General features: G+C 42.9%; 1 protein-coding gene across 5 annotated transcripts in view; it reads right to left on the reverse strand.

Moving 5' to 3' along the window:
• The window catches only part of tada1 (transcriptional adaptor 1), a 104,186-nt gene extending 96,070 nt beyond the window's left edge, over positions 1–8,116 (reverse strand). For 2 of the 5 annotated variants that reach the window (XM_072274280.1, XM_072274277.1), the window contains exon 1: positions 2,647–5,586. Coding sequence is in view for 1 of the 5 variants with exons in the window: in XM_072274278.1 (XP_072130379.1) it covers positions 7,782–7,855 (74 nt within the window). In the remaining 4 variants the exon portion in view is untranslated. Of the gene's footprint in view, positions 1–2,646; positions 5,587–7,781 lie in introns of those variants that run through there. The other 3 variants (XM_072274278.1, XM_072274275.1, XM_072274279.1) reach the window with 3 other exon arrangements.
• Positions 8,117–10,114: the final 1,998 nt, after the last annotated feature.

Below are 10,114 nucleotides of genomic sequence, written 5' to 3' on the forward strand. Positions count from 1 at the left end.
AAAGGGTAATAGTTGAGGGGTGATTTTGTTAGAGAAAAATAATCACCAGTAGCATTTTAAAGACCTCAGAACTTCATCACTTCCTTTTAGAAATATTTACTAATTATGTAAACTTAAATATAAGAGACATGACTAAAGTTTAGCTATGATACAAAAGTAGATGGTTGACTGTAAAGTAGAATGAGTATGGAAGTGATAAAGCTCAATTAGAATCTAGGGTCTTAAATCTAACAACAAAGGGAACCATGAAATGGAGAGCTGGCAGTGTTTGATTAGGAAAATATATTGAAAGGTATGATGCTGGAACTTCAGTGCAACAGTGGAAAAACTGCAGCATCAGCAGTGATTCGTTTCTCATGAGATGTAAAACCAAAGCCTAGCCTGCGACCCAGATGAATGTAAAAGATGCCATGTCTTTATTTCAAGAGCAGAGGTTAGCTATCCCTGGTGACCCAACCTAGACAGGTCTCTCAATCAACATTAATTAGACCATAAGACATAGAAGCAGAATTAGGCCAATCGACCTATTGAGTCTACTGTCATTTCATGGCTGATCCCTTTCCTTCTCAATCTCATTCTCCTGCGTTTTCCCCGTAACCTTTCACACCTCGACTAATCAAGAACCAATCAACCTCTGCCTTCAATATACCCAAAGATGTGGCCTCCACAGCTGCCTGTGATTCACCACCCTCTGATAAAGAAATTCCTCCTCATCTCGGTTCTAAATGGACGTGCTTCTATGAGGCTGTACCCTCTGGTCCTAGACTCACCCACTATAGGAAATATCCTCTCCACATCCAATCTATTTAGGCCTTTCAACATTCGATAGGTTTCAATGAGATTCCCCCCCCGCCCCATTCTCCCATTCTTCTAAATTTCAGTGAGTCAAGGCCCAGAGACATCAATCGCTCCTCATACGTAAAACCTTCCATTTCCGAAATCATTCTCATGAACCTCCTCCAATGTTTGCACATCCTTTCTCAAAAAAGGGGCCCAAAACTGCTCACAATACTCCAAGTGAGCCTTCACCAGTGACTTATAATCCTCTGCGCTGTTCAGTTATCAGAAGTAATCAGTAACATTGTTGCTTACACCGTAACACTACATTCAAATTAACTCTTGTATTTCTGATGTTACTAAACATCAAAAAATAGTATTAACTGTAAAATGGTTTTAAATAGTCTGAAATATAAAAGATGCTATTATCATTATCTGTCAAACATTCCAAATCAAAGGTAATCACCAAAGCTAATAATTAAGAATAATAGAAAGTTGAGTGGGAAGTAAACAAGAATGTTCCTCATTATAGAACATAGAATAGTACAGCACAGTATAGGCCCTTCAGCCCACAATGTTGTGCTGAACCTTAAACCCTGCCTCCCATACAACCCCCCCACCTTAAATTCCTCCATATACTCGTCTAGTAGTCTCTTAAATTTCACTAGTGTATCTGCCTCCACCACTGACTCAGGCAGTGCATTCCACGCACTAACCACTCTGAGTAAAAAAACCTTCCTCTACTATCCCCCTTGAACTTCCCACCCCTTATCTTAAAGCCATGTCCTCTTGTATTGAGCAGAGGTGCCCTGGGGAAGAGGCGCTGGCTATCCACTCTATCTATTCCTCTTATTATCTTGTACACCTCTGTCATGTCTCCTCTCATCCTCCTTCTCTCCAAAGAGTAAAGCCCTAGCTCTTTTAATCTCTGATCATAATGCATACTCTCTAAACTAGGCAGCATCCTGGTAAATCTCCTCTGTACCCTTTCCAATGCTTCCACATCCTTCCCATAGTGAGGCGACCAGAACTGGACACAGTATTCCAAGTGTGGCCTAACCAGAGTTTTACAGAGCTCTATCATTACCTCGCGACTCTTAAACTCTATCCCTCGACTTATGAAAGCTAACACCCCATAAGCTTTCTTAACTACCCTACCTACCTGTGAGGCAACTTTCAGGGACCTGTGGACATGTACCCCCAGATCCCTCTGCTCCTCTACACTACCAAGTATCCTGCCATTTACTTTGTACTCTGCCTTGGAGTTTGTCCTTCCAAAGTGTACCACCTCACAGTTCTCCAGGTTGAACTTCATCTGCCACTTCTCAGCCCATTTCTGCATCCTATCAATGTCTCTCTGCAATCTTCGACAATCCTCTACACTATCCACAACCCTACCAGCCTTTGTGTCATCTGCAAACTTGCCAACCCACCCTTTTACCCCCACATCCAGGTGATTAATAAAAATCTTGAAAAGTAGAGGTCCCGGAATCTACATTTTTACCTATAAGGAAAACAAATATGCAAAGCACCATCTGGTGAGCACAAATTCAGTTGGGAGGACCCAGGGAGCAGCCAATTCCAAAAGCTACACAAATGATAGTGAAATAGTTACCAATTATACAGCACCTTTTACAACATTTTCAAAATACCCCAAAGACATACAGCCAGTGAAAGTAGCACGTCAACAATTCTGTACATAGAAAGATCTCACAGGCATCAACATGGCAAAGATGGGGTTTTCCAAAAGAAACAGTGAGCAAGGAATTAATGCTGTATGTGATTAACTCAACAGTTTACTTCAAAATAGTACCAATGAACCACTGGTGGAAGTAATTTCAATGTAAAGTTTCATGTGGAAAACGTCACCTCTAATACTGCGTAACCCCTCCGCTGCAATATGACCTTCTCAGCTTCTTCCCAGTTCGGTTACCGTGGTGTGGAGGCAAGTGCACTCAAGGATGGAGTTATTCTTGACGAGGTCCTCAGAGTGTTCTTCTCAGCTTGTGCCTTTGCTCCTGATGAGCTTATTCCATCCTTATCTCTCATCAGGGAGGTACTTGAGAATGGCTTTTAGAGCATTGAAGAACACATTTCATATGGTTTCAATCAATGAGCTTCTCGCCCTCTTCACTCTCTCTATCCTCCATCTGTTAATTAGGTCCTGCAATTTTCTCTGGCTTTCTGCTTTCACAAGTCTGTAGAGCTGTTCCTATTGCCTTCAGGAAAACTGTCTATAAGTGGTGAATGCATTAGGCCTCCTTATGGGTTACAAGATGATAGATTGCTTGTGTGGCACTGTCTGACATAAGTCAAGCTTGTGTTGTCCTTGAGAGCTCCAAGATTGATCTGGACAATGCTTCATTGACACTGATATTCTGGGGTCAGACTGATGGAGAAGATAAAAGTGGATCAGGTTGTGGTCAGTAAAGTCGTCACCAGGAACATGGCATTAAGTGGTGCAGACACTTTCAGGTTCTTTGAGGTCGCTGTGAGTTATGAGATGCCGCTGCATACATCAGTCATATTGTTATTACATCCTATCATTGCCTTGCTGACAAAGCAGAATGTTCATTATGTTCATCACCCACACACCTTGTGAATTGAAAGACACCACAGAAGTTTGTCTTTTCCATTCCTTCCCATTCATTATACATTCCAAGAAGGTTCTGTGCCTTTCTTCTCTGCACTGATGACGTCCAGAAGGATCAGTCTTCAATCATAAGCATTTAAACTAGAGTGGCAGAGGTGATGGGAAGCACTGCAGCAGAACAACTGTTAGTAAAGTTGAGAGCAAGAAATAAGGTTTATCAAGTCAGACCAAGAGGAAGGACAGCGAGGGACTAGCTAACAATTGTGGTGCAAATGATGTGCTAAAATGTATTTATTTCGAATTAACACTATTATGGGTAAGGAGGTTGATTTTGAAATCTGGATCAATAGAAGGAATTGGGTGGGCGCTGTAGCGTGGCAAATAACATAATGCTTTTTTGGCGCCAGCGATCTGGGCTCAGACTTGCCGAGATTTTTCCATAGATGCTGTCTGACCTACTGATTTCCTCCACCATTTTGTATGTGTTGCTCTATTTCCCATTGCTGTCTGTAAGGAGTTTGTACATTCTCCCTGTGACTGCATAGGTTTCATCCAGGCGCTCTAGATTCCTCCCACATTCCAAAAAGATGGAAATTAGGATTAGTAAATTGTGGGCATGCTAGGAAAATGGTGACAGAGGCAGGCTGTCTCCAGCAACCCTTGGACTGTGCTGGTTATTAATGAAAACAATGTATTTCACACTATGCTTCCATATACACGCGACAAATAAAGCAAATCTTTTAAAAAATCCTTATTATGTTGTCATTAGAGACCTTGTTGCATGAGAGACAGTGCTGGTTAACTCAAATTTCACAGGTTGTGTTGTTTTAAACGTAATTTGCCTTTCCCCAATTTAGACATACTGATAAAGGAGAATAATAGCAGTACTTAGAGAAAGCATACTGCAGGGTTCATCTCGAGCCAATTTCAGAAATGGGACAGGTGCAATTACACTGAGTGGATTAAACTACAGACCCCTCCCCATCAGCTACTTAGAGATGGAGGAACAGATATGTAAGCAAACTATGGAAAAATTAGAAAAATATAAGAGCAACAAGGTTGTCATAGTGGGAAGCTTTAACATCTCCGATATTGATTGGCGCTTCCTTAGTACAAGAAGGTTAGTTTGGCAGGATATCTTCAGTGCATCCAAGCAAAGTTCTTGAAACAGTATGTGGAGAGTCCAACCAGAGAAGAGAATATACTGGACCTAGTTCTAGGAAATCAGACAGCCAAGTAACTGTCCTAACAGCAGGTGAACATTTTGGGAAAAGTAACAACAACTCATTTTGTTTTTAGACAGTTATCAGTAAAGATAAAATTGGATCTCGTAGGGAGTTACAAAATTAGGGTAAGGCAAATTGTGACAGGATATCAAATATGTGGGCGTTAATTAAAGACCGGCTGAGCAGAGCTCAGGATCAGGATGAGAAAGTAAGTGAACCTTGGATGACCAGAGAGATCCAAAATTTAGTCAGGAAGGAAAAACAAGCATACTTAAGGTTCAGGAAGATAAAAATCAAACTGTGCCCTTGTGAAATAAAGATAACAGTAATGTGTTTAGCAAATGATTAGGAAGGCTTAAAGCAGCCATGAAATGTCCTTGGACAGCAGGCTCAAGGAGAACCCCAACGCATTACAATAACTTAGAAATAACTCAATAATAAAGACAATAAATGAGCTTGGAGTCAGAGGAAGTAGCTTTGTTGCTAAGGGAGTATTTTCAGTATATACCAAGGAGAAACAATTGGAGGATAGTGAAAACTGAGTGGAGCATGCTAATATGCCTGGATATTGAGATTAAGGAAGAGATCCTGCTAGATCTTCTGAAAAGCATTAAAGTGGATAAGACCCCAGGGCCCGATGGCATATATTCTAGAATATTGAAAGAAGCAAGTGAGGAGATTGTTGGGGTTCAGACAAGTATCTTTGTGTCTCTGCTAGCAACAGGTGAGTCTTGGAGGAATGGAGAATAGCAAATGTTATGCCTTTGTTCAAGAGGGAAATGGGACTAATCCAGGTAAGTATCAGCCAATGATCTTCACATCAGTGGTAAAGAAGCTATTGGAGAGGATATCGAGAACGTGAGTTGAAGAGTCCTTGAGAGTGAGTCTATAGGTTGTGGGAACATTTCTATGATGGGCAAGTGGAGTTGAGTGACACTATCCCCCTTGGGTTCAAGAGCCTGAAGGTCGAGGGGTACTAACTATTCTTGAACCCGGTGGTGAGAGTCCTGAGGCTCCTATACCTTCTTCCCAATGGCAGCAATGAGAAGGGAGAATGACCTGGGGCAGTGGCCGGGGGTGTGGGGGGGGGGGCTCTGATGATGGATACCATTTTCTTGCAACAACACTAGATATACATGTGCTCAATGATGGGGAGTGCTTTACCTGTGATGGACTGAGTCATATCCACTACTTTTTGGAGAATTTTCTGTTCAAGTGCTTTGGTGATTCTATACCAGGTTGTGATGCAGCTACTCAATATACTTCACACCACACATCTATAGAAGTTTGTCAAAGTTTTAGATTCAGCACGACCTCTTTACAAACTCCAAAGGAAGTAGAGGTGCTGTTGTGCTTTCTTCATAATTGCTCTAACGTGCTGGACCCCGAACAGGTCCTCCAAAATGATAACACCAAGAAATTTAAAGTTGCTGACCCTCTCCACCTCTGATTTTCCAATAAAGTCTGGTTCGTGGTCCTCTGGTTTCCTCCTCCTGAAGTCAATAATCAGCTCCTTGGTCTTGGGAGATATTGAGTAAAAGGATGTTGTTCTGGCACCATTCAGCCAGATTTTCAACCTTCTTCCTATGAATCTTACAAAAAGTAGTGGATTCAGCCCCGTCCATCACAGGTAAGGCTTCCCTACCATTCAGCACATCTACACAGAGCTCTGTCACAGGAAAGCAGCATCCATCAAAGACCCCCTCCATCCAGACTATGTTCCCTTCTTGCTGCTGCCATCGGGAAGGTGGTATAGCAGCCTTAAGTATCACACCGCCAGGTTCAGGAACAATTACTACCCCTCAACCATGAGGCTCTTGAACCAGAACTTTACTCAACTTCACTCATCCCCTTGCTGAACTATTTCCACAACATATAGATGCACTTTCAAGGACTCTTCATCTCAAGTCCCTGAGAGTTATTGCTTTTCTTTGTATCTGCACAGTTGGTTGTCTCTTGCACATTGGTTGATAATCCATCTTGTTGGGCAAAGTCATTCATCATATTGTCTTTCTTGGATTGACTGTGTATGCCAGCAAGAAAACAAATCTCAGGGTTGTATATGGTAACATGTAAGGGCTTTGATAATAAATTTATTTTGAAATTAAGACTATGTTACTTAAGTTTATCAGTTAAATATTTCAAACACAATTTAGAAATGATGCTATTTTTCTATTGTCTTTTTAAGATTATATTAAGAATTTTTAAACATTTTCTAAAATGCTTCATTTTTTTCAATCTGTTATACTTTTATTAATAGCAAAACAATGAATACACATATAAATTAACAACAGGACTCAGGCGTTCTTATTAAAAGTCCATAATTATTGATATTAATTCATTAATCAAGGACAATCTTAGTTCAAAATTACCATTGCAAACATGAGAATTTGTTTAGAAGATTATTGCAAGTTTGGGAACATACTTTCAAAGAGATTTGTCACCCCTACTCTAGATGCTGAAGAATTCACTAGGACAGGCAGCATCAATGAAAAGAAGTGGACAGCTGGCATTTCAGGTCAATTGCCCAGATGAAGGGTCTTGATCTAAAACACCTGCTGTCCATTTCCCACTCAGTGGGTCAGGCAGCATCTATAGAAGAACAATGTCACACCAGATTCCAACATCATGTCTGCTAAAACATGTTATTCCAAGTTCTAACATAGAAGAAAATGACAGGGTAAAATATTGAAGGGCACTGTCCAAAGCTTCCTTAATCATCCCCAGTGGATCCTGGGAGTCTACAGTTCATGACCACTCAAACTGGAGGAAGAAGGTTCGGAATGGTAAAGAGGAGCCTGATACCCAGGCATCAGGAGGTCACAAACACCTTGCTTCTGCAGTGCAAGTACAATACTAGCCACTCAACAGCTGCCCTATGGAAGAGACTGTGTTTTGCAGATTGGCCTCATTAGCCACCTCGGAATCCAGGGCACTAAGGTGGAAGTAGGTCCTCCACCATCCTCTAGACCCCAGTTGGAGCGTCACCCCAGCCAGCTAGGCTGAATCCTCCACCCCGTGCGCATTGCCACCCGAGTCGGGGGCGTTGCAGTTGAATGGAGCGACGGAGCCCCACGACACGGTACCGGGAGCCGTGGACTCCGAGCCCGGGGCCTGAGCTCAGGCCCACTCCCGAGAGTTGTCGCCGTTCAACAGCGATATCGCCGACAGGCCACTGCACTTACTGCTTCACGTTCTCTCCGAGCGCCTCCGTCAGGGTTTTCTTGGCGGCCTCCAGCTCGCTAACTTGAGTCGCCATGACGCGACCTCCTCCTCGCCGGAGCCCGGGTGGAGGGGAGGGGGGCGGGTAGTGGCTGTCGCACGGCGATGGGCAGCAATCTGCCACCAGGCGCCCCCTGTCGGAGCGGAGGACCGCTCGCCCCACTGCTTGCCGGCCGGAAGGTTCATTACCCGCAGCGCCGTCCTTGCCCGGTCGGGAGGATTTGCTAACTCCGCCACGCCACCCGAGTCACTGCAACCTACTTCAGAGTGGGACGAGATCCCCAAGCCTCGCCCTGCTGGTTACACGCGACTGCCAGCATCTGAACTATACCTCTACACCGACGGACAGATACAGTAATGGTCACATTTTAACCTAAGTAAATCGGGCAGCTCACAAATCGAAAGCTGCAGATGTTAGAAATCTGAAAGGAAACCAGAAAGTGCTGGAAGCCTTCATTCAATAGGTCAGGCAACACTTGTGAAAGGAGAAATTGCGTCAAAATATCAGGGTCAATAACCCTGCGTCAGAAGTTCAAGTTTATTGTCATCTGTCTATACATATACAACCAAACCAAGGTGCACCCACACAGCTCTTCAAGCAAGTTATTACCATGTTAATGAAATATTCAAAATGCATGCAGCAGTAAACAGCACACTGACCTAGTGACGTTCGTGAAAAGTAAGAAAAATCACATAGTTTTAAATAACCAGAAAGAGATCAGGAGTAGGAGTCGTTTGTCCTTTGACTATTTTAAATAGCCTATGGTCGCCTAAGTAATGGATTTCAACATTTTCCTAATTATCGCGTTGGGTTAACTGGACTATCGTTTACAGCTTTCTGTCTCTTCCTTTCTTAAACATTTGTGTTTTCCTCTTTTCTGGAAGCTTTCCAGAATATGGATAATTTGAATAGATTACAACCATCCATTATCTCCACAACTCGCAAAAGAATGATGGGCCAGCCTTTTAAACCTGCCCTGCAATTCAGTATGATTATAGTTGATGTGTTGACACCAACTCCTCATCTGTGCACTTCACCCTTTCCCTCAATACTTCAATCCTTAAAATATTTACCTATCCCCATTTTTTGAAAGGGGAAATTTCTACAAGGCTCGGTTTTAAATCACTGGCCCTTATCCTGGAACTGTTTGCTGTGTTTGAGACCCACTAGTGAAAGCACCTTTTCATCTACCCTGTCTTGCCCCTATCAAGATGTTAATGTTTAAGTAAGATCACTCCTCATTCTATTACACTTGAAGGACTATAAACCCAAACATTTTAGTTTCTTTTGATATCTTAGGAAGTAGCCTTGGGAACCTTATTTGACTGCCTCCACTGCTGCTATATCCTCTTTTAGGTGGTAGTTGTGTGTCATGACCAACAATGACAGAATCTATGCAGGAGAATTTTTAAAGTGGAAAAGCCATTGCACTGGTGCAGTGCCACTCTCTTGACCTCAGAAATCTTGGTGCAGTGGAACGAACAAGCATCACAAACTGGGGTCTTCTTTGGTTGTAATGGATGGCCATGACATCTTCTGTGTCTTGTCATGCCCTTCGCTCTCCACAGAGCTTTGCAGTACTGCCTTCCTAGCCATTGCATCTTACTGTAGATCTCACCCACCCAGTCCCTTGGAGCTGTCTTTACGTGCTGGGATAGGCATAGGGTATGAGGCTGCTGGCACCCCTCACCTGGTTCAGCCTGCCTGTCGAAGTGGTATTCAGGGGTGTGGCCGCTGTTGCATGCAAACAGCTACCTGGAGCCACAGATGAGAGCTGAGTGTCCAGTGGGGACCAAAGGTGAGTGAGTTGCCCCAGAATGGACACAACAAGCCCCCTTTACCAGATGTACTACCCCTTCCTATATGATGCGTACACCCCCCCCCCTTTTAGGTAAGGGAACCAAAACTGTGCACAGTAGTTTAGGTGTGCCCTCACCAACATCTTGTAAAATTGTAACCAATTCCTTTAAGATGTGTTGATATAAATTCAAGGGATTTGGTGACTCTTTCCATTCTGTCTTAATGTCTTAGGGTCTTAGTAGTTTGTGTGGTATCTGTCTCTGGTGTTAGAGAATTGTTTTAAGTTCATTTCTCTCCATGTATAGTCACTTGATTTTCCAATGTTATTGTGATACTTTTAAAGAAGACTGATCTAGAAAAAATATTTGCAATGTCCATGGCAGGGTGGAGATCAAGAGAGAAAGACTGAGAGTGTGGTAAAGTTTTGTTATTCTCAGCTGTTCTGTCTGGAGAGGTGTAAGTCAGGGTTCCCACATGGGGTCCATGGACCGCTCA

Source organism: Mobula birostris, chromosome 12 (assembly GCF_030028105.1).
Source record: "Mobula birostris isolate sMobBir1 chromosome 12, sMobBir1.hap1, whole genome shotgun sequence".
Taxonomy (NCBI): domain Eukaryota; kingdom Metazoa; phylum Chordata; class Chondrichthyes; order Myliobatiformes; family Myliobatidae; genus Mobula; species Mobula birostris.